Source organism: Panthera tigris, chromosome B2 (assembly GCF_018350195.1).
Source record: "Panthera tigris isolate Pti1 chromosome B2, P.tigris_Pti1_mat1.1, whole genome shotgun sequence".
In the NCBI taxonomy this organism is placed as follows: domain Eukaryota; kingdom Metazoa; phylum Chordata; class Mammalia; order Carnivora; family Felidae; genus Panthera; species Panthera tigris.
The window spans coordinates 50,210,311-50,235,090 of NC_056664.1; the positions used below are offsets into that span (position 1 = coordinate 50,210,311).

The following is a 24,780-nucleotide window of genomic DNA, read 5'->3' on the forward strand; positions in this document are numbered from 1 at the left end:
CTTCTTGTTTGGTGGCCTCACATATGGTCTATCCTAGAAAATGTTCCATGTGCACTTGAGAAGAATGTGTATTCTGCTGTTGTTGGATAGAACATTCTGTATATGACTATTTGGTCTATAGTAGTATTCAAATCCACTGTTTCCTTATTGATTCTCTGTCTGGATAATCTACTCATTGTTGAGAGTGGTGTATTAAAGTCCCCAACTATTATTGTATACTGTTTATTTCTCTTTTTACCTTTGTTAGTGATAGGAAAAGATAGGATAAAATAGGCAGAGAGGGAAAGGATAGGGCCTGAGGTCCCTGGGTGGGGAAAAAAAAACCTATTTTGGAACAATGCTGGGAATGTCAGACCACAGCAAACCCCCTCAAGCATAAGGTTCCTCTTAAGAATGTAACAGACCCACCCACTTCCCCTCAGGTTTCCCTCAGGAATTTGACAAAAGACCTAAGTATGGCATAGACCACCAATGGAAATGAGCCAATCAGGAATGGACACCCCAGCACCTAGAACTATAAGGTCAATAAGGGTGGAACCTGAGAAGGAACAAGGGGGAGGGATGGGGGGTGGGGCACGACCAGAACCTTATAAAACAAGGACCCTAGCTTATTGTCAGCAGGCATTCACTTTCTAGTGTCCCCTCTCTGTAAAGAGAACTTTCCTACTATTCTTACTTTCTAATTTATACTCTAATAAACTTTTGCCTGCTGCTCATTTTGTGTCCACCTCTTCATTCTTCGAAGTGGCAAGACAATGAATCCAGGGTATTGTGGTAAAGAATCCTGCAACATTAGTTTTTGCCTTATATATTTAGGTGTTCCTATGCTGGGTGCATAAATATTTACATTTGTTATATCTTCTTGATGTATTGACCCCTTTATTATTATATAATGACCTTTTTTCTCTTTTTACCATTTTTAGTTCAAGGTCCATTTTGTCTGATATAAGTGTAGCTACCTCTGATTTTTGTCATTTATTGTTGTTACCATTCACTTGGAATGTCTTTTTCCATCCCTTCACTCTCAGCCTCTGTGTGTCTTTAAGGCTGAAGTAAGTCTATTGCAGGCAGCGTATTATTGAATTGGGGTGTGTGTGTGTGTGTGTGTGTGTGTGTGTGTGTGTGTTTACCCATTCAGTCATGCTATGTCTCCTTTAACTGGAGAATTTATCCCCTCTACAGTAAAGTAGCTATTGATAGTTAAGGACTTACTAATTGCCATTTTGTTCATTGTTTTCAGATTGTTTTATAGATCCATTATTCCTTGTTTCTTATCCTGCTGTTTTTGTGCTTTGATGTCTTTGGTATCAGTATGTTTTGACTTCTTTATCTTTTTCTTTTGTGGAATGACAGCAGGATTTTCCCTTGTGGTTACCAGGAAGCTTACACAAACTGGTAACTTACATATCTTAAGCCGATAACAGCTAACCAATAGAATTCTTTTTTTCCTGAGTTTATTTATTTATTTGGAGAGAGAAAGAGGAGAGGGAATCCCAAGCCAACTCTGTGAGGTCAGCCCAGAGCCTGACGCAGAGCTCAACCTCACAGTTCGAACTGTGAGATCATAACCTTAGCTGAAATCAAGAGTTGGGTGCTTATCTAATTAATAGATATTATCTATTATCTAATTAATAGAATCTTTAAGCTTTACACTAGTACTTTTCTCCCCCCTTCACATTTTAGGTTATTGTTGTTCCAATTTACATGTTTTTTTATATTGTGCGACTAATAGCAGATTATTGCAGTTACGGTTATTTTGATTACATTTGTTTTTGTTTTTAACTTTTAAACTAGAGATTTATGTGAATTATGCATCACTATGATTATATAGCAGAATCTAACTATGACTACATATTTATCATTACCAGTGAGATTTATGCTATCTTTTCATGTTTTTATGATGTTAATTAGGGTTCTTTTACTTTCACTCAAAGAAATCTTAGCTTCCTTCATAAGGCAGGTCTGATGATAATGAATCCCTCTGCTTTAGTTTGTTCGGCGAAGTCTTTATCCCCCCCTTCATTTCCAAAGGACAGCTTCCCTAAGTAGAGAATTTGGGGCTGACAGTTATTTTCTTCCAATATTTTGGATATGTCATCTCATTCTCTCCTAGCCTGAAGAATTTCTATTGAGAAATCCACCAGTAGTCTTATCAGGGTTCTCTCATATGTAACCTCTCTTTAATTCTTTCTTTGTCTTTAACTTTTGACAATTTAATTATAATGTGTCTTGGTGTAGCCCTTTTTGGGTTTAACCTATTTAGAGTCTTTTGGTCCTAATGGATCTGGATGTCTACTTCTCTCCCCAGGTTTGGGAAGTTTCCAGCATTATTGCTTTAAATATACTTTCTGTCCCTTTCTTTTTCTCTTCTCCTTCTAGAAATCCCGTAGTATGAATACTGTTTCATAGTGTGTCCCATAACTCATGGTGTCCCATAATCCTGGTAGGCTTTCTTCACTCTTTCATTCTTTTTTTCCTTTTGCTCCTCTGACTGGGTTATTTCCAGTGTTTCATCCTCCAGGTCGCTGATTCTTCTACATGGTCAAGTCTACTTTTGAAACTGATGAATTCTTCAGTTCAGTTATTGTATTTTTCAACTCTAGGATTTCTAGGGTTTGGTGGGGTTTTTTTGTGGGTTTTCTTTTCTTTTTTTTTTTTTTTTTGATGGTTGCTATTTCCTTGTTGAACTTCTCATTATTTTTCATGTATTGTTTTCCTAATTTCGTTTAGTTGTCTGTGTTTTCTTAGAGTTCACTAAAATTTCTTAAGAGTATTATTCTGAATTCTTCATCGGACAGTTCATAGTTTTCCATTTCCTTAGGGTCAGTACTCGAAGCTTTATTAGTTTCCTTTGGTGGTTTCATATTTACTTGACTTTTTTGGGACCCTTGATTCCTTACATTGGTATCTGTGTATTTGAGTAATGGGGCTCCTCTTCCAGACTTTATAGATTTTCCTTAGGAGAGACAGTTCTTCACCAGTCAGCTCAGTTTGGGTTTCTGGGTGTATCTGCTGGTAATGTCTTTGGACAGAAGAGGCCTACTATTATGGTCTATTTTTGGGTGAGGCAACTGTTCAAGTTCTGAGGATGGGGATGGGAGAATGTGCCACTGGCTGTGAACAGTTGGCTAGGACTGCTGGCTTGGTTCCCTCCCTAAGTGAGGCTGTAGGATGGGCTCCGCAGTTGCCTGACTTCTCTGGTGAGGCTTGCTAGATGGTCAGGACTGGGGACTATATTCAGTAATAGATGTGTCTATGAATTAACTTCCTTGCCTTAGCAGGATAGCAGGACAGAACCAGGATCTATATCTCATTGTTTGCGGACCCAAATCAAGCCAGAATGTGCACTGAATTTTGTGGTTAAGTAAGGCCATTGGTTTTGTTCTGCAGATGCAGAAAACCATGGCTGTGCTCTGTGCTCAAGTGTCACCATATGTGGGACTGTTGAATGGGCGACACAGTTCTCCGTATGTGCTCTGGTTATGTTCCCTCATTGGATACCCTGAAGCCTGTATTCAGTGATGAGCAGAACTATGAATCAGATTCCCTGCCTGGGTACAGCAAGGAGAAGCACATCTAAAGCTGGTAAAGCTCAGGGTGCCTGGGTGGCTCAGTCAGTTGAGCGGCCGACTTCGGCTCAGGTCATGATCTTGCGGTCCGTGAGTTCAAGCCCCGCGTCGGGCTCTGTGCTGACAGCTCAGAGGCTGGAGCCTGTTTCAGATTCTGTGTCTCCCTCTCTCTGCCCCTCCCCTGTTCATGCTCTGTCTCTCCCTGTCTCAAAAATAAATAAAAACATTAAAAAATAAATAAATAAAGCTGGTAAAGCTCTTTATTGTCGTCTTAATTCAAGCCCACCCACACCCCAGTTCCCTGACCAAACAGGTCCACTGGCTTTGCTCTGCAAACTGTAGGCTCTGTCTGCTTCTAGGCTTGTGTACTGCTGGCTTCCAGGTGTTTTTGCCAGCCCTTATGGTCAGATGGGGCCAGAAGACACTCTCTACAGCTAGTAGGGCCAGGTCTCAGCTCTCGTGCCTGGGTGGGAGGGGGAGGGACTGCTCCAGGCTACAATTTCCCCAAACTGGCTCTCAGGTTAGGAGGAGCCAGGAGCTACCCTCAGCCTTGGCTGTGAATCAATCCCCCTGCCTGTGCTAGCATAATACTCTGCACCTGATACTGGCTTTGCTCTTGTAGGGGATCAGCTCTATTCAGCCACCTCTTAGCTTGGATGCTGCTGGGCCACACAGCCTCCAAGAGTCATTGCCAGCCCTCCTGGGCAGATGGCGCTGGGAGATGGTCCACAGCAGATAGGGCTGTGATTCAGCTTCTTGCCTGGGCATGGACCAGCTGAGCTCAGTGTCAGTTGAGCTCCACTGGTTATCAGTGTTCTGATGGGAGGGGCACGCTCTGGGATTCAGCAATTCATGTTTTGTAAACCACGTTCTTAAAAAATTCTTTCAAGGATTCAAAGAGTGTTTGGGAAATGAATTCCCAGTGGAATCTGGTACGTAATTCACAAAGTGATGAGTTTCTCTGGAAGGTTTATATTGTACATAGGAGTATGCTGTGAAAAGCTAAAATCATACAAGGTAAATATTAATCATGCTGAATGACAAAATCGGCAACAAGAAATTGTTTCCACCTCCTTTTTATATATATATATATATTCCTACTCACCTAACTTGCTAAATGCTAAATTTAAAAAAGCCTCCAAAAAAATAAATACAAAAATGAAAGTCTCCAGATTGCAGGATAACTCTGCACACTGCTGCTCTAAGCGTATGCTTCCAATTTCATGGCAGGAACACTGCGCTAAGCATTAAGGAGAAGTTATAAAATGTCAAAATTCCACATTAGGAAACACTTATCTTTTTTTTTTTTTTTTTTTTCAATTTTAGAAGCCGGGGAGGGGTAGAGAGAGAGCAAGAGAGAGAATCCCAAGCAGGCTCCAAGCTCCGTGCAGAGCCCGATTTGGGGCTCAATCTCCTGACCCTGGGATCATGACCTGAGCCAAAATCAAGAGTGGGACGCTCAAATGACTGAGCCACCCAGGCGCCCCCTAATGTTATCCTTTGATGGAAGAATAACGAAAATAAAAACAGAACATTCAATCATTTTTTTTTTCTTAAATTGTAACTTTATTTGGAGAATTTTCCTTACATAAAGTTAACATTTTTAAACACTTTAGGACAAACTATTCAAAAAGCAACATTTTATTTCGGAAGGGGCTTGTTTCAGTGGTTTTCTGTCCTTCTATCTTCTCATCATTATGAATATTTGCTTTATAAATAAATATATTCTCAGTGATTCCCTTGTAATCAAATCAGGTGACTAAACTGCTATCAGTACTAAGATATCTGAGATCAGAAGACTGTTTGGGTCATCTCAAATTCACATTAGCGCAGTGTCCATAAGAAACTGATAATACAGATTAATGCGATGCTTGCCTCCAGTTTGTCTTCTGAATGGTTTCCATGAGAAGGTCCTCACAATAAGTTATATAAAATACAGTACTTTGGTTGGATATTGTAAAAATCATTCTAAAAATTAACCACATATATTAAACAAACAATTTGCTACAGTATGCTTTAAATGATATAAAATAATTAGCATGTCAAACATTTTCTTATAAACATATTGCTTTTGGTCATACACTGAGCTGGAACATACAGGCTGCACTCTTTTTCTCTCCTAAATGGCACAAAACAATGGCTTGATGGTAGGGAAATGCTACTTCATGAGAAAAGGTGGTGCCCATGAACTCTAGTGGTACTGGTGTTTGTACTTAGGCATTACCTTGATTTTATTCAATTTTTGATAACGTCAGAAGATGACACAGTGTTAATTTGTTAGAAGTATATAGTCCTTTAGGCTTTATATATGAGATGTGTCTAAAAAACTGTTTGAAAATCAATTTTATTCCTACTTAAACCCTATCATACATAAGCTGGGTGAGTGCTTAGTGATTAATGGAATTTTATTGTCAGATGAACAATCATACCAAGATTAGTTTTTATGCCCAGGAAGCTTGCCTTGCAGTTTACACATGTACCCCTTGGCATACCACCATCACTGGACCTTTGGGCTTGGAGTGAGAGCTGTCCTTGTACCATTTCCTAACATCCCAAAAAGCTTTCTGACTGGAAATGAGGTATAGTCACGAATAGGTACAGTGAAAAAAAATAGATGTACCAGGTAGCATGTGATTTTCACTTACCAAAAAATGGTCACTATTCCCTTTTATAGTAAACAGCTTGTATACACATCTGCCCTTTATCCATTTCAGGGGGAAAAAAAGAGAACTTCCTAGGATTTTGCTAGTTCTTTAGAATTCACATTGCTTTTTCAGTCTTCTGTTTTTCTAAACCGCACATCTGCTGCTCAACTTTTGTGTGGATAAACATATTCAGCTTCCTAAGGGGAGTTGTTTACTCACAAATAAAGGAAAACGTAAGAGGATGAAAACGGAGATATTTTCTGAGTTTGGGCCCACAAAAGTATTAGAAAAACAAGTTTATAATGTGTAACAACCAGGTAACTAGGTTTTTTAATTTAAAAAATGTAATGACCTTAACATAAGCTAGAGGGCCACACATATGATATTCACAATCCATTAGCTTCTCTAAGAGGTATGTACAATTTAAAACCAGCTTTCCAGCAAGCTGGGTCAGGTTACAGATTCACTTACTTTTTATACATAATACAGAAAGGGAAAATAAATATTAATTGCAGTAAAGGACTCATCTCTGAAAACACACTTTCTGTTGCTTTAGATAATGAATTGAGCATATAATACAGAAGTGAATTCAGCTTCAAGTTGTGCTTACATATACATATTTGTTTTCTGAAGCTTTGCTGCCAGTTTGTGAACAGAAAATATTACCTACCAAATCCACATCCATCATGTGCTTTTCTTGTGCCCCTAGGGATCATAGTGCTTGGTCAAGTACATTTTTGAGCCAGATTCTCCAAAGCAAAAATTACTCCGTGATTTAGATTAGGGCTCTTCGGGAGCCATGGCAATTTGTTCAGGCTGCAACACGTTACTAATACGTCAAAGCAGTCATTTACCAACTTATTGGGTTGAATCAAATCAAAGTGCCAATATTCACTGCAATGTATCTTTTTAACCTACAGAAATGACAACTTCATGTGGCTCAATTTGCTATACGTTGGAACCTGGAACCAAATAAGAGTAGCTTGGCGGAATGTGAGTCAATGTGCTATTGAGTTTGTATCTTGTTCACCGGCAGAGACCTTCCCTCCTGCCTTTCAGGTAACCATGGGTGGAGGCACAATGCCCTACAGAGATGGATGAAGAGTGGACCTTTTGTCTTTTTCTGTCTCCAAACTAGCTTTGTCATTTTCAAAATTGCTGTAAACATTCCTCTCAATGGAACAGCCTCTGCCAAACAAATAGAGTTCCCACTGTGTGAAGAAGCTACACAAGGGTTAAGAGTTCAAATGTGGCACGCTATGGACACTAACATCATGGTAACCGTGACTTCCCAGGTAAGTTCCTGCTCCCCAACGTGCCCTGAGAGTTTAGCTAGGACAGAAGATTATTCATTGTTTGTTCCTAGCCAGGCCTGGAGAACTAAGCTGAATGCAAAATCTGATCACTTATTATAATAAAAAACCCTTCTGCTGCTTTGAAACTTAGCTTTTTGGTCATGCATCCTGGCAGGGATCTAAGTTTAACTGACTGTGTTAACCTTTATGTTAAAAACCTGCTGGCCTGAAAAGCTTCCCTTCTGTGGGAACTTACACAGTTTGATTTCAAAAATAGAAGAAAAATAGAATATGACGGCCTAGCGTGGTAAAGCTTGGTTTCATTCGCTTATCTCCAACCACCATAAAGCGTTGTTGTAAACATTTCAAAAAATATTTACTTAAGAGTTCTTTCATTTGGGAAACACAAAATGAAATGAACTGCATAATGGTACTTTCAGAACAGCACAGTGGTATCAAAAAAGTCAAACGAATAACATGATATTGAGAAAAGCAGAAGATCATTTCTCTAGGGCTGACACTGGTCCAAGAGAGCCTGAAGTGCCAATGTGCCACATTTAAAATTTAACCACTTCACAAATATCTGCACGCATTGAGTAAATAACCCTCTATCATGTAGCCTTAAATTGCACCCCTGTTGCAATACTGCATCAATATTATTAAATTTTTAAAAATCTGTATAAAATATTATCTGGAACCCCAAAGGAAAGTCAATTAATTTTTAAAAAGTTCATTACAAAGTTGACTGTATAAAATGCTAAAACATAATCCATATATACAAAATGCCGCTGTTTAAGAAAATAATGGGACCCAGTTTTAGAATAAAATAATTTTGTACAAAAAAAGGGTACTGCGTTCAAATCAATATTTAAAAAAAATTTTTTTAAAGAATATTGAAATGTCTTCGTTCAGAAGAACAACTATAAAGTGTTGGTTTGCTTTTACACCATCCGCAAGCTTCTTGCCAGCAGAACACCAGTTGGTGGAGGGACCGTGTCCTGCTTTCCTGCACCCCCAGAAGCTTCGGCACAGTCATCGCCGAGACGCGTACTTAGAAGCCCAGTCCGTCCGGCCATGCACTGGCTGGGCAGCCGGAGGCCGGGGCATCAACCCGGGAGTGCTTCTAGGCTGGGTGTGGAAAAAAGGTCGCCCAGGATGAGGTCTCACGGCCTTCAGGGAAGAATAGCCTGCAATAGAGAGGAAGGCAGGTCTGACTGATGTGGGGACTCATGCAAACAAAGCAAGTAAGTGCATCTTGGCGACAAAATACCGGAAAATGAGAGTTCAAGAGAAGCACCGGCCTGCGTCTTACAGTCTTCCCTCTCTCAGTCAAGGACGACAACACTCTATAGTTGTCAAGCCAAAAATACTGGTGTCAATCCTGACCCCTCCCTTTTTTTCACATCCCACTCGTCATTGGTCAGCAAATGCTCCTGGCTCTACCTTCCATATGTACTCCGAGCCAGACCAGCTCAGCTCCTAGCACTCTGGCCCACCATTCCTTGCCTGGATCATGGCAGCAGCCGGTTTGCTTCCCTGCTTCCAAACTTGTTTCCCACTTTCAGTCTAGTGACAGCCAGCACTGCAGTGAGGCTGGAAGATGGAAGTCCGATCATCCCACGCCTCTGCTCGAGACCCTCCAGTGGCTCTTCCATGTCATTCACGGTGAATGACAGAACGCTTACGGTAGCCTGCAGGGCCTCATACCACCCGGTCTCCTGTCACCCCTCTCTCTTGCCCACTCCCCTCCATCATTCATGTCACCCCTGTCCTCTGCCTCCTTGCTCTTGCTTGAACAGGCCTGGGCTCTCCTGCCTCCAGGCCCGTGCACTAGGAACCCCGTGCTGGGGACAGTCTCATCCTCACTGACTGGGTGGCTCACTCACCTCTTTCACACCTTCACTCAACATCTCCTTTGCGGTGAGGTCTTCTTTGGGCTATGCTCTTTAAAAAATACAGACTCCAGAGGTGCCAGGGTGGCTCAGCTGGTTGAGAGTCTGACTCTTGATTTTGGCTCCGGTCATGATCCCAGGGTCGTGGATTGAGCCCCTGAGTATAGAGTCTGCTTAACATTCTCTCTCTCTCCTTCTCTGTCTCTGTCTCTCTCCCCCCCTCTGCCCCTCTCCCCGGCTCATGTTCTCTCTCAAAAAAAAAAAAAAAAAAAAAAAATGCACACTCCAACCTCCACATTCCCTATACCCTGCCTAACTTTATTTTTCTCCCTAGCATTGGTGAGCATCTGATTCGGTTGTCTGTAGAGTGCAAGTTCATGGGACAGGGCATCCTGTCTGTCTCCTTCACTGGTGGATCCTGGCACCATGGCAGCAGACACCGGGCCTGGCACAAAGCAGCTACTCCATAACCACCTGCTGCATTGAGTCATGAATGATCTGAAATAGAACTTACCAGGGGAAGGGTCTGGAATAGGTGCCAAGTGTACCCTCTGCATAGCAGAACCAACTTCTTTTTTTAGAAAGGAGGGGATATAGTTTCCAGTCAGTCCACTAGAACTTGTAGAGCCGGAACCAACTGATACACAAAAGCAAAAGCTCATTACTACACAAAGACACGTGCATGTAACATCAACAGGGTTAAACAGGTGCGGAACAATACAGAACTGGGACCTTACTTTTACAGGGAAGTATGATAAGAACAGTGAATTCCAAGCAGAGCACTCCTCCACAGCACACTGTTGGAAAGACTGGGGAGAGGGACAGCAAAGGCAGTGCCTCTCCTATAGCCTGCACCCACACCAAGTCCAGTTGGTTGGCTGGTCGGTTAAGAAAAAGGAAATGCGCAGTTTTCTTTCTTTTTTGGGATAATAGGTTTAGCCTGTTCTGAAATCTGTGTTTTTTTCATTCCATAACACAGAACAGTTATCCTTCCTCAGTATGTACAAATTCTAGAATACAGCTAAGCAATAATTAATTTAGCCAGCCTCTTACTGATCGGCACACAGATTGTCTTAATTATTTAGCAATTACAAATAATTCTACACTAAACGTTATTGCCTGTAATCAGAAAAGTTAATGATTATTACATTATATTAAATATATTCACTTCTTATGGTGCTTTTCTATTGAGACTGCTTTAACGGCTGGAACTGTATGCTACTCATCTTAGTTATTCTAGGAGCTCAACAGGATGCTTTATAGATAGCCAGTAATCAATACACATCAGATGGATGAATGGATATCTAGAAGCCTTATCACTAAGACTTAAGGTACACACAGAACAATGACAAATGTTATTATGGGCCATTATACAAATGGGAGTTACAGCCAGTAGGAAAAGAGGGAATTTGTGGTAGAGTTGCTGTGTGTCTTCACAACTCAGTGTTCCTAGCAACTGCTTAGTTAAGCCAGAGTGGCAATGCAGGTGTGAGGAGTTGTATTATGCTAGAGCACATTTTGCATTTTTGGTGAATAGATATGGAAAAAAAAAAAAAAGTGGGAAGAGAATTTGAACAGGTCCCAAAAGGGAAAAAGCGTATAGCCAATAAACACAAGAGAAGATGCTCAACTTCATTAGTACACGAGGCATGCAAGTTTACGCCACAAGATGCCATTTCACGCCCATCACATCAGCACACATTTTGCAATCTTGACAGTACCAAGTGGCATCAAGGATACAGCACAACTCCCAGACCCTGCTGGAGAGCAATTTGGCAACATCTGTAAAGTCAAAGATGAGCACACCCTTTAACTGAACACGTTTACATTTATACCCAGAGGAACCTTCACACAGGTGCACAACAATGGGGTCCAACAAGGTTCCTTCGGCGCTCTAATAGCAAAGATTGTTCACAGTTTACACACTCATCAAGAAGAAAAGAGTAAATAAATTATGATCCAGTAAAAGTAATAAAATCATGGTGTGGCACAGTTATATATATTATATATGTTATACAGTATATAATGTTATGTATCTCACATATATGTGTGATTGCTACATCACAATATACATAAAGAATTATGTTCACATTAATTTTTGAACATGCAAAAACATACTATGTATTTCATGTATCTTTTAAAAATGCATAGAAACAATTAACACCCAAATCAGGAGAGGGGAAGAGAGAAAGGGTAAGAAGGCCTAGAGAGTGGGCTTCGTGTGTATTTGCCAACTTTGATTCCTTGAGTTGGTGGGGAGTATGTGGAGGTTGATGCATCATTTTGTTCTTTTTTGGGTTTCTCAAAATAAATGAACACATAACGGATAAAGCCAGGAGAAGTGATGCCCAGATGTTTACCTGACAATGTGGAAAGGGAAGCAGCATGTGGCAGGGTTGCCTGAGTGAGAGAAAATGACTTGGTGGACTGGTCTGCTGGGAACGGGGTTAGCCAGCCTGGAAGGCTTATGAAATTCACTTACTCATTTAAAAAAAAAAAATGAGGATGGCCTTCTGAGCTGTCCACCTTCCAACCAGAAGGGGCTGGGGGGCTCTGGGTCATCAGAGGGAGGGGACGAGCTGGATAAAGGCGGATGGGGCTGAGGTGGATGGCCAGCAGGGCAGGGCCTCGGGAAGTCAGACGAGCCCCCCCCCCCCCCCCCCCCTCCTGAAGGCAGACCCTGAAGCAGCTGGCTGGGTCCCCAGAGCCTGCTGCCAAGAAAGAGACAGGATTAAAGGCCTGGAAAAGGGGCCCTGGGTTTCCACACCAGAAAACTTTCGTTTCCACAGCTTGTCTCTCTGTACCCGCCCTGCCACATTCAGAGAATTTGCCTCTTGTCATTTAGGAAGTAATAATCACTACTCACCTGAATTTATTTTGCTGATTACCGATACTGTCCCTGAAGATTTTCCAGACAAACCAGAACTAGACCATGGGTTAGATGGAATGAAATCCTTGCCTGGATTTGGAAGTATGCCATTTCTTATATTTATTCCTAGAGGGGAAGAAATGATTTTCAAATGCAAAAAAAGTACATCTTAAATCTTGCACCAGATTTTGTGACGAAGTTCTCACAGAACCCAATTTGTCCAAACTTCCTGTGGTTCAACAATTGGAGCAAGAACCGACCAGGCTGTTTTCTGATAGATGGCAGAGGAAAGATGCAATCCTTGGGTTTAGCATCCTGTCTCACTGGTGGGCAGCCTGAGAGAGGTCTCCTAAGCTTCTCCCGACAGGCGTGTCTCACGTCTCCTGTCCTGGCCTGTCTCGTGCTGTCCTGACATCCCTACCTGTACCCCTTCAAGGGCCACTGCCTTTCTGTCACCTTCCCAAGGTTTTTTTCCACCCCCTTCCACCCCACCAGCTCTGCAGCCCCTGCTCTCCTCTCTGTATCCAGTCCCCCAGATCCATCTTTTCCCCTGACCTGGACCATTAGCGCCATCAAGTGCTGGTGACTCGGGTCTGCACCGGTGACCCTCACTGACTCCCTCGTTTCCAAGGCTGCCTTGACCTTAATCAATCACCTCAACTTTAAGCCAAACCACCCACTAGACCGCCCACTTTCCCATTTATGTCAAGCACTGCAGCTATTTTTCAGAACTGAAAGACTGAATTCATCTTTTATCCTCTTTCCTCTCCTAGAGCCAAAAAGAAATAACTCTCTAATTCCCTCCCTGCTCCCTTGGGCCTGCGGTCACTGTAGCTTGAGTCTTTGCACCTGACACCTGGACCACTGCTAGACCCTGCCACCTGCTCTCTCTTCTTCCAGGTCATCCTGGGAGGCCAACCAAGGGTGAGGAGTCAACACATCAGCAGGGCCTGCCGTTCCCACCTCTTGTCCCCGGGACCCACAGTCCCAGCTCCGAGTCACCATGCCCCTCACCTGCATGAGAGCTATGGCCTGCCCTCATCCACTCAGCACACAGATAGACATAAACCCAGCATGCTCCCCAACTAAAACCCTTTGACAGCTTCTTGCTGCTTATGAAATAAATTCCAAATGTCTTACAAGACTCCCAAAGATGCCTCATGCCTCACACTATCACCCCCTTACAATGCTCTGGCCACACTGGCCTCTCTGCCCTTCCCCTCACAAGCCACGCCCTTTCTTGCCTCCCCGGACTTTGCACTTGCTGCTTCCTCTGCCTGGATTGTTCTGCTCATTTTTTCTTCCCCATTCTTTGGGGCCCAGTTGCTCAGAGAGGCCCTTCCTGAGCCCTCTATCTACAGTTGTGCCTCCTCCCTGCCTTATATCACTCTTAATGTGACTTATCACCACCTGAACTACTGGTTGTCTACTTGTTTAGGGTCTGTCTCCCCCCCACTAGGATACAACCTACATGGGGGCGAAAGTATTGTCTGCAGGGCTGCTGTATGCAGTCACTGCATGGACTGTGATACCACTGCAGACTGTGGTCCCCGTAATTTCCTGAGTGCCTAGCACACATCAGGTTCTCAGCACGTATTTACTGACAGAATGAACTTATGAATGAACGGTAGGCTGTAAGCTTGGAATCTGGAGAATCTGGAGAGGCTCGGGCACCCATCAAACTATAGCATTTATGCTTACCCCCTGTAATACCGCCAGAGAGTGTGACTGAGCTCTTACTCTGGTCTCCTGAGAGCACACAGGGCTGCAAATTTTTCCTAAACCTGGTCTGCTGCCGGGGCTTCGGGCATGCCGCCTGGCTCTCGCCAGTTCCTTGCTCCCAGGGGCTGGACCCAGTTTCCACTACATTTTTTTATCTTAGGCAACTCTAGAACATAAAAACGTGAGGCCTCAGCAAGTATTTTTATGATGTTCCCACCAGTTCCGAGGTTCTAGAAGCCCCTAAGCACTTGCCTTCCAAAACAGAATCTTTGTGAATATGACTCCAGGCAAATGGTTTGTTAGCAATGACAAGAGCAAAGGCAAGTATTTCCGTTACCGGGCAAGTATCGGGAGTGCTTCAAGTAGTGCTGCTTGGCCGCGGACCTCAGGGTCGGGGTGTCTCGCCTCTGATAAGAGGTCTGGGTGGGGGCGCTATTTCCTGTACCGATGGGCTCAGAGGGCTTCAGGTCCAAAACACTCTCAAATCTGAAGCAAGGGAAGGTGACTTAGGTCAGCATGAGATCGACAGCATCATCAGAAAGGCACAGATCATTTCACAAGTCCCAGATCTGATCTGTTTACAGACGTCAGGTGTACACTTGCCTGCAGAGGGTCTCTTCGCTCTGTCTCTTCTTGTTTTTCAGGTCCATCCTGCTGAGGGATGGACTGAAATCCAAGTCATCCAAGTCAGCCCAGTCATCGGAATCCTTTGTGGACCGGGACACAAGACCCCACCTTCTCCTACTCTTTGGCTTGATCTCCCCATTTTTGTGTTCCAGGCCAGCCAGCATTTTCTGCGTATCCAAGCATTGGGGGGACAAAGTAATACTTGGCATTAATGGAGCTCACCCATAAGGAATGCTTATTCCAAACTTCTTCGCTTATGAAAAGGAGGATCCGGGGGGGCATATCATTCCCAACATGCACTGCTTATCTGAAAAGGTAACCACAGAAAGCATGTTCCCAGACCTCTGTCTCTCACATACCCTGCGCCGGTCACATCAGTTTGCATCCTATGGGGGACAACTGTTGTACAAGATAAGGATTTTAGAAAAGAATATAAGGTACTCCTCACACACGGGGAAGATGGCTGGGTTGTCATCTGGGCCTCATCCCTGAAAGCATTAACATGCTTTAGTCTGTCCTAGAGATGCAGGAGAATTACAGCTCAGCTCAGACGTCAGTCATCCTGCTCTTTAACAGAAAACACTGCAAATAGGCCTTCTTTGCCTTTTAGTAGACCTGGATACTATTTAATCACAGAATTAGCTACAACAAGAAATTTCTAAATACATGCTGCTTCCAAAGTTGTGGGCTGGGGTAAAGCGAACAGCCTTACACAGTATCTCACAGCGTTGGTTGGGAGCCAGTACTCAGTGAATGAACACTAGTTAACAGAAAAAAATACTACTTTTGCATAAAGGGTTAGAAAATTAGACTCGCAGGGGTGCCTGGGGAGCCCAGTCGGTTAAGCGTCTGACTTTGGCCCAGGTCATGATCTCACAGTTTGTGAGTTTGAGCCCCGAGTCAGGCTCTGCGCTGACAGCTTGGAGCCTGGAGCCTGCTTCGGACTCTGTGTCTCCCTCTCTCTCTGTCCCTCTCCTGCTCATGCTCTGTCTCTCATTCTCAAAAATAAATACACATTAAAAAAGAAAGAAAGAAAGAAAGAAAGAAAGAAAGAAAGAAAGAAAGAAAGAAAAAATCAGACTGGCAGACAGCATTATAAAGCTAACCAGTCACCTGATGCCCTGGGTTATTATTGAATCTAACCCAAACTGTTTTCTTTTTGAGCACCAGCCCAAGAGGAGAAGAAAGATCTGGGCTCAATTAACAGCCCAGCATTAGCAGCATTACTTGATGGCATTAATAGGAATAATAGTATACAAATTTTATTATAGCACTTTGTGGTTTTTCAAAACATCTTCACAAGCAGCAGGACATTTAATCCTCATGCCTGGTCTGGTGGGCAAGATAGGCATGATGATCTTCCTTTTACAGATGAGGAAACTGAGTCCTCAGGGATTAATAATAACAGTGACTAACATTTATCAAGTTCTAACAAAGTGCTAGCTACGATTTTAAATTCTTTCAAGTATTAACTCATTTCGTCCCCAAAAGAATTGTTATCAGGTAGACAGCAATTGTTATCTTTGTTTCACAGGCAAGGAACTGAGGAGCAGGAAGGCCAAGGAAACTGCGCAGGGTCACAGAGCTAGGAAACAGCAGAGCTGAGACTGGAGCCTCTGGCAGTGTGAGTGCACTGGGTGGCTCTCAACCCCGACACCACGGTTGCCTACCACGCGCACTGCTATTAACAGGCACAGCCAGAACCTGAATTTAGAACTTCAACTCCAAGGCCAAAGCTCTTTTCACTATCCCATGGTATTACAAAGATACATTTATTATAATTAGACTCTATGCTGAAAAAGAAAACATTCCACACAATAAATGGGGTCAGAGGAGGAACAGGCCAGACAAGGCTCACTAGCAAATCGCTCACCGACTGAGGATTCTTGGTATGGAGGGACGGGAAGAGCAACGGGCTTGGCTTGTCCTCTGGAAGATGGTTCAGGTGGTCTGTCCTGGAAGCCTCTGTTTTGTAGGGGTACATGAGATGCTGAGGGGGCTGGCTGGCCTGATGCTGTCTCGAAGAAATCCGTGTGTGTGGCTTGGTTGGGGGCTGGGCAGGTGGGATCGGCTTAATGTGAGGAGGGGGGCCCGCCTTTTCCAGGACATCCTTCTGTGGTTTTCCTGAATCCTGAAGGCTCTGTGTGGTGCTGCCCAGCGGATGCCCAATCTGGAAGTAAGGATATCGAAGCGCCTGGAATAACACATAGGGCTGCTTTAGGAGGAAAGTCTAGCCGGGAGGACTGACAGCATCAGGCTCACTGAGCTACATTTCATGGGACCATTTTACTACAGTTTCTTAGCCTAACCCAACCAGAAAACAGCATCTCGAATGTGTGACATTCTTTATGATTTTCCTTATTTAAAATATAAAATGTATACACTTAAAATTATTTGGATAAAGCAGCCAGTTATACTGCCATTACCTTTGCTACTTCTGAAAAGTATTCTTGCTCAACACAGATACTGGCTTGGTAACTTATTTACTATGTGCCTTAAATATAATGTTTCACCTTTCTGAGCCAATTTGCTCAGCTCACAAAAAGAAAAAAATAATATAAAACAGAGAGAGCCAATAATCCTGGAAGATTGAAGAATCAAGTGTAAAATAAGCAGGTACATTACCCCAGGAATGCCAAAAATGTAATACAGATATAGTTAAAACTTGCCTCTCAAGAATCACGGACAAACCTTGTTCTTCTGAACAATCCAGTTTTCTAGATAGTCAAGGGATAAATCTTAAAGTGCTGGGGTTGATAATTCTTTCTGAAATATTCCCTGTATGCCCTAGTTTTTTTGAATGGAAATCACTGAACATAACATAACCCTTCTTGATGACTCTGGGACATAGTTATAAACATTTGCAATTATTATATGTAAGTGTAGATACAGAGGCCAATAATACAGATACTCTGGTACTGATCTTAAACCCTGGCATCTAACTTGAAAAAAAGCTCAACCAACTGAGCCACCCAGGTGCCAATGACACTATTCTTAAAAGTACACATTGTTCTCTTGGTTCCTTGTTACAGAATTTCTTCTTTTCTTTTTTCTTTTAAGGTTATTTATTTTGAGAGAAAGAGAGAGAGAGAGAGTGAGCACAAGTGACCTGGAAAGAGAAGGGGGGGGAGAGAGAGAATCCCAAAAAGGCTCTGCTCTGTTAGCGCAGAGAGCCTGATGTGGGGCTGGATCTCACGAACCATGAGATCATGACCTCAGCTGAAATCAAGGGTCAGATTCTTAACAAATGAGCCACCCAGGTGCTCCAGAATTTTTTGATCTCTTGGGTACAACTTTAAAAAACTGGGTTCATCAGAAAGCTTTTCTTCTGCCCTCAGAATATTTGTGAATTTTATCCCCTGAAGTGCACTTCTGAGAGCTTTCCAACCCCAGCCACCCAAAGTTTTATGGTACCAAATTATGCCTTTTTCTTTTCTGAGCCTTTGGAAACGTGCTTTTCTATAATTCTTTAACCCCCAACTATCATCTCTCCAGTGAATTCTACTGTCACATTGGTCCTATCTTCACATGTCCCTGTCACTTTTGTTTGGCCAAATCATCCTCTCTATTAGAACTGGTCACCTTCGTCATTCTGAGCAATGTAACTCGCCAATGAGACAATTAGCAAACTTGAGCCTTGCAAGAGGCACGGGAGTGGTTGAAGCCACAGCATTACCACGCCCCTCTGGATGCATTTTACAATCTAAGACAAAGTGGCCTGGGGGAAGGCAGATTGAGAAAACAGGAGGTATGAGGCCAAGACCTACCATCTGCATGAAGGAACTGCAGTTGGTTGTACTATCTGTACTAGTTACTGGATGAGTGACTAGGGCAAACTGCTTATACTTTCTGAGACTCAGTTTTCTCACTTACACAGTGAAAACAATAACACTTATTTCATGGAATCTTCATAGGGTCAGAATCACGTAAAAACTAAAGCATCCACAAACTCTAAAGTGCTATAAAATGCTCATGGTGGTTATCATCCCAGCTCTATCTCATCTGTTGTTCTGTGTCATCTGTAAAAGGAGCAAGTTGGATTTTACAAGATATTTTCAAATTCCCTTTCAACGACCAGTACTGCCTTACAAGCAAAGTGCTACATAATCTTAACTGAGAGAGAATATATTTGAAAACATTCTCCAAAGAAAGGTAAATATATCTGTTTATTTTCATTTCCATGTATGTGGTGAAAATGAATGTATGTGGCATAGAGCTATGCCAACTTTCAAGGCCACTATATTGCTTAAACCATTAACTATATACAGTGAGTTTCAAACTATTTTATGTTTTTATGTATTATACATCATTAATGACATTCAATATTATTTTCCACCCATAATACCAAATAAAATATTTCCTATGAGATTGATAAGAATTATTCAGAGTCAGATACGAACTTAATAAGAAATGCATCAAACAAGGAAATGGAAGAAAACCTGACTAGCTGTTGGCCGTTTCTTGGGATCCCACTGAAGCATGTCTCTCAGGAGTTGAATGGCTTCACTGCTAGCATTTGGAATCAGGGTCTTTAAGTTATTGGGTACGCACTGGGGCCAGCGGAAGTTCATTGCACTTGAAAGTTGGTAGCCTTCAGGCCAGTCGGTCTGAAACAAGGAAGAGATAGAAAATGTTGCTTAGCTGACGTGTTGTGATAGTTTACATTCCGGTACATGTAGCCATAATGGAAAAGCAATCATATCATTATCATGTTCATACAGTGCAGCACTGTGTGTGATGAAACCCAGGGGGATGCTAATGGAGAGACTACAAAGAACATGAAGTCTGGGCAACAGTGGAAAAGACACTGAATTTGCCACCAACTTGTTTTATAACCTTAACACGAGATGGTTCAAATCAGTATTTTCCTAATTGTGTTCCATGAAACAGAGGTTTTAGAAACTGCTAATGAGAAATTTTGCAAGGGGTGGGGTGGATAATAAAACAAAACACCTTGTCTCTAATTAAATAAATTTGTGATACCCTACATATTACAATATCCCCATCTTGAGGATTCAAAATAAATATGCTAAGAAGTCCAACAGTAAAAAAAGCTGTTTCACTCAGTCTAAAGGTCTCCACTGCATCATGCATCATTCCCATGGGACACTAAATTTTGGAGGATATGACAGAAAGTGATGAACAAATAATCTTTAAGGTCCCTTCTAGTTCAAACACTCTACTATTTTAGAAAACACATTCTGGTATAATTGCTTTTATTTTTTGTAAGGTAAAGTGGCACTAAGTCTAGATTATATGATTTATTCACTTAGATAGTTACTGGGTGCTTACTACATGCTTAGCCCTTGTTGGGTATCCAGAAATAATCCAATATAAATCCTGCCCTTAAGGATGCCACTGTCCAAAAAGAGAAAATGAAACATTTATTTAAAAACACAATAATTCAGAGAAAAAAGTGATCACGGTCACAAGCGAGGTACAGGCATCCAGAAAAGGGAGAGATTCTAGCAGGAGACTCTGGAAATCTTGAAGACGTGGCACTAATGATTTGTTCAAACGATCAAAAAATTTTTGAGGGTCTGGTTTGTACCAGTAATGGTGCTAGGACCTGGGAAAATAAACACAAGGCAAAGCCTAGCCCTGGGTAAGCCTATGGTCCAGGGCACAGAGATGTACACAGACAATGATATTACAACATGGAATACAGCTGAAATGGAGAGGAGACTACAGCAGCAGAGAGGACGTAAGTTACTGAGGAGCCTGGAAAAAAGAGTGAAATTAGGTCAGGTGAGACATTCACGCCCGTGTGCAGAGCGTGCCTGCGCAGAGCTCGGAAGTGGGGCGCCACAAGAGCAGAGCCCAGAGGGCGCAGGTACCACTTGGGAGACAGGCCATAAGAGTGAAGAAGGCTGTGAGGTGGGGACTCAGCAGATATTTTTAGCAGGGAGGCCGGGACCAGGGCTGACGTTTAGCTAGGGGAATCTAGCTGCAAGATAAACTGGGGGCAGGGCTTGCGGCGAAGATGCCGCAAACACAGGCGGTGGGGCAGTCACGGCTGGCCTGCGCTGGCGGTAGTGGGGCTCCCAGGTGAGAGCTGGGCATTATGCGGCGGCTGCTTGCATGAGGGGAAGAGGAGTGTAAGAGAGAGAGAGAGAGAGAGAAAGAAACTCAGACCGAAGGCCGGCGTGCTGGGATTACGTGGGACCGCGGGCACAAACGGTCAATGGGGGAAGGAAGATAGCCGGGAGTAGGCAAAACACAATCTGTGTCGGATGTGTTGAGTCCAAGGTGACGGCGAGGGCGGGAGGAAATCTCACAGTCAGGTAAATACGTGAATGCAGCTAAAAGGAGGGATTTCACTCAGGAGACTTCAGAACAGATGCAGGAGTCGTAGCCATGATGATAAGAGATGGTGGAAAGAAGAGCAGAGGGAACCAAAACACATACACTGAAGAGCAGGAGGGAGGGAGGCAGGCAGCTGCTTCTGCAAAAGGGCAGGGAAGGATCACTGAGGTGGAGGGAAAGACTGCAAGACCAGCAGGTGATCCACGGGGCCAGAGCTCTCCCGGGTGCAGTTGAAGGAGCAGGAAAAGCTGCTGGCTTTAGCCAACAGGCCTTTGTTCCCTAGCATTACCTTTTTCGGTGTCCCCAACAGTTGGCAAATTTTGAAGATGGTGTCAATTTCACTGGCCCCAGGGAAGAGTGGCCTGAGGGTGTACACTTCTGCCATGATGCAGCCCACTGCCCAGATGTCAATGGGGGAGCTGTAGTTGGTAGACCTCAGGAGCACTTCTGGAGCCCTGTACCTGGAGGGACAAAGGAACTGCTGGTTATTGCTTCTCCAGGTCAGAAGTTCAATGACACACTACAATCAATTCTCAGTGAAAAGCATTCTATATTTCCTTTTTTAAGTCTTTATTTATTTATTTTGAGAGAGACAGTGCAAGCAGGGGAGGGGCGGAGAAAGATGAGAGAGCGAGAATTCCAAGCAGGCTCTGCCTTCTCAGTGCAGAGCCCGATGTGGGGCTCTAACTCAGGAACCGAGCGATCATGACCTGAACTGAAGTTGGACACACTTAACAGACTGAGCCACCCAGGCGCCCCGACCTTGTTTCTAATTTCTGTCTAGCTCAGTGTGGTAGGTGGACTCAGGAAGACTTGGTGGCTGCTGTGGATGCTGTCATATACTAGGGCTTCTCTGTTTCATGGTATTTTCACTGAGCATTTCTCTCCATGACTCTTCTGTACAGCACCCTTAAGAAACAGTAAGAGTGAGGAAGAGAGAAGAGATAACATAAAACTTGTTGTCTGTAGGCCACTTCTTGGTCATGGCCAGCTGCTTAAATTCTTGGGGTCTGAAAGTTTTAACAATAGCAATTAGCTGCTTTTTTCGGACAGGTCTTTGGAGAATCTTCTACACAACTCTTCCAGGAAATAGTCTTTAGTGAGGGCTATATATAAAATATTATTTATATCAGGGGGAATTACTTACAGCACAAGCTTTTAAACCTGGTACAACACCAATATACCTACAAATATGTGTTTCAAATTGTACTGTTTTTGTTAGTGAAGATTTAATATTTGTGACATTCAAATTATCCTCAGCATAATAGTATATATTTTTTAAATTTTTAAAAAATGTTTTATTTTTTATTTTTGAGAGAGAGAGAGAGAGAGAGAGAGAGAGAGAGGGAGGGAGAGGGAGAGAGAGAGAATGAGCAGGGGAGGGGCAGAGAGAGAGGGAGACACAGAATCTGAGGCAGGCTCCAGGCTCTGAGCTGTCATTGCAAAGCCTGACATGGGGCTTGAACTCACAAACTGTAAAATCATGACCTGAGCCAAACAAGGTCTGACGCTTAACCAAATGAGCCACCCAGGCGCCCTATAATGGTATATTTTTAAAGAAGTGCAATTAAATAATTTTGAGGAAAGAGTATTTACCATCTGGTGGATACATAGTCTGTGTATGGGGGTCTTGATCGGATCTCTCGGGCCAACCCGAAGTCTGCAATTTTCACAAGTTCTGGGCCCATGCAGAGGAGGTTCTCAGGCTTTAAGTCCCTATGAAAGAAGCCTGTGGAGACAGTGGAGAAGGAATCCAAATGCACGTTTGCTCCTACATTGCTCTTTGCAGCTGTATTTCTCTTTTTGTAATAGCTGTAACTTGAAAAGTAGCCTGGAATGACACTGAAGGCTCTATGCACAGGACTTCTTTCATTTCCCACTGATGAATTCAAAATGTAAAACAGTTCAAAAGCTGATCTTCATAATTTCTTTTTTTTTTTCCTCCCAGAGAGAAAACAACTTTTAAATGATCAAAACTCAGTTGTGGGCTGAGAGAACTTTGCAAAAAGAAATTGTCACTCAAGGAAAAAAAAAAAAAAATCATGCCTACCCTGGCCAAGTCAGCCAGAAAGAATTTGAGATTAAAACCGTTTCAAAAGACAAAAGTCTTACGAGTTCTGAGAGTTTATGTCACAAGAAAACCACAAATGCAATTTTTGATTAAGGAACAAGAGATCTGAGAATATGACCTACTCATATCTGAGATTCTGGTGTGTTGCAACAAATGTTTAAGTGTTAAATGCTTATTATTTGCCTAACGAAGGAGAAAAGGTGTATCTGCAGCATACATTGTGAAAGGCAAAGACAGCTCATCAAATGGGAATCCTGTCTCAGTTGCAGCAGAGTTTTGGGGGTGTGGGCAGGTCATTCAACACACGAACCTCCAACTGTTGCACTCCAACACCCACTGATCGGTGATAAATGCCTCTGAAAACCTAAAACCTTCCACTTGTACAGAGCATCACTGACAGAGACATCATTCTATGTGACTCTAAATCTCACTGGAACACAAAAACTGGAAATACAACTCCGTGAATGCCGCTGATGGTGTTATTTGTCCTGTGCTGTCATTATCAATGTTGTGAAAGGTGGATCCCAACTAGCACATTATGGGAGTAATCACCAGCCAGCACGGAAGAGCCACATTATTCCTTGACAACTTCTATGCTGAAAACGCTCAGATCTACATCTCAGATGTGCCTTTCCTACCCTTCTCTGGACCTGTGTCTCCAACAGGGTATGTCACTGTCTCCCCCATTAACCTGTTCCAAACCACTTTTCTCCTCTCCCAAATCATCTCTCCTTCCCAAACCTTTCGATCAGATATCCCAGTTTCTTGTAGTTATATTGGATCCTTTCCAAACAGCCATGGAAATATGTTCTGTTTCTCACCCAAATATCTCCATGTGACCCCTCCTGCCCTTTTATACTCCTTCCTCCTAAATCTTTGCTTTCCTCATCCATCCCTACACTGCCACTTTCTGGTAGGCCTTTCTCACTCCAGCTTCTCTGGATTACTACACTTCCTGATAATTTAAACACTGTCTTTCCCTTGTCACTCACACACATACACACACACACACACACACACACACACACACACACACACACACGCATCCATGACTCCTTTAAGTTATTTAAGAAGCTTGAACTCCTTTCAGTCTACCTACAGAGATAGACTTCTTTTCTAGTACTTATCACCAGTATGTGTAAAGTGTGTTCCAATCACATAAAATCCCTCATTTCCTTCAGGTTCACTGCGTCTATTCCCATTAACAATGTTGTACCCTTGTTCCTTTTTATCTGTGTCAATCCCAATCTTTGCCATCCTTTGAGACCTGTTTTGAGTTTCCCTTCTTCCAGGAAGCGATTCAAACTATGCTAGCCTTCTTCACTCATTCATCCTACCAATAAATATTTACTGAGGGCCCACTCCAGCCCAGGTACTATGTGAGGCTCCGTGGATTCAGAAGCAACTTCAATAGGCATAGTTCTGCCCTGGTGGACATGACAGGCTCTCCCTTCCGAACTTGAGCAGACTCTACCATTTTCAAGTATATTGACCATCTCTCTATAATTAGATGGAGCACTTTAAGGGTAGAGGCTACAGATCTATTTCTTCTGAATGCCTAGCACTGTGGCAGGAGCATGATGGTTTCATAAGGTAGTCTTATTGACAGAACAAAGGACTTCAGTAGGTTTGTAGGGAACATGAAGGAGCTTAACGGAGACAAATCTATCTTGGTCAAGTAGACAGGGACAACAGAGGGAAGACCAGGAGGCAGGAAGTCTCACAAGATAGCAACTGAGAACTGAGAAGAGCAGTGACCCTGAAGTAGTGTGGGAGACATTGAG

At 42.9% G+C, this 24,780-nt stretch overlaps 1 protein-coding gene and 1 long non-coding RNA gene across 4 annotated transcripts in view; one reads left to right on the plus strand and one right to left on the minus strand.

Moving 5' to 3' along the window:
* Nucleotides 1–8,185: 8,185 nt before the first annotated feature.
* Nucleotides 8,186–24,780, minus strand: part of CILK1 (ciliogenesis associated kinase 1) — a 55,933-nt gene continuing 39,338 nt past the window's right edge. For both annotated transcript variants that reach the window (XM_042986560.1, XM_015543550.2), the window contains exons 6-14: nucleotides 22,522–22,654; nucleotides 21,215–21,386; nucleotides 19,059–19,226; nucleotides 16,493–16,813; nucleotides 14,596–14,786; nucleotides 14,330–14,478; nucleotides 12,268–12,396; nucleotides 9,916–10,038; nucleotides 8,186–8,696 (exon numbers count right to left, since the gene is read on the minus strand). In XM_042986560.1, the coding sequence (XP_042842494.1) occupies nucleotides 8,542–8,696; nucleotides 9,916–10,038; nucleotides 12,268–12,396; nucleotides 14,330–14,478; nucleotides 14,596–14,786; nucleotides 16,493–16,813; nucleotides 19,059–19,226; nucleotides 21,215–21,386; nucleotides 22,522–22,654 (1,541 nt within the window). In that variant the 3' untranslated portion in view covers nucleotides 8,186–8,541. The remainder of the gene's footprint in view (nucleotides 8,697–9,915; nucleotides 10,039–12,267; nucleotides 12,397–14,329; nucleotides 14,479–14,595; nucleotides 14,787–16,492; nucleotides 16,814–19,058; nucleotides 19,227–21,214; nucleotides 21,387–22,521; nucleotides 22,655–24,780) is intronic.
* LOC122238655 lies at nucleotides 14,772–22,949 on the plus strand. Of its 2 annotated transcripts, none has more exons than XR_006217688.1 (4): nucleotides 14,772–14,934; nucleotides 16,154–16,374; nucleotides 18,648–18,771; nucleotides 22,874–22,949. It is a non-coding gene; the product is annotated as an uncharacterized LOC122238655 (long non-coding RNA). The 2 variants fall into 2 exon arrangements; XR_006217687.1 differs by having other exon boundaries at nucleotides 16,154–16,243.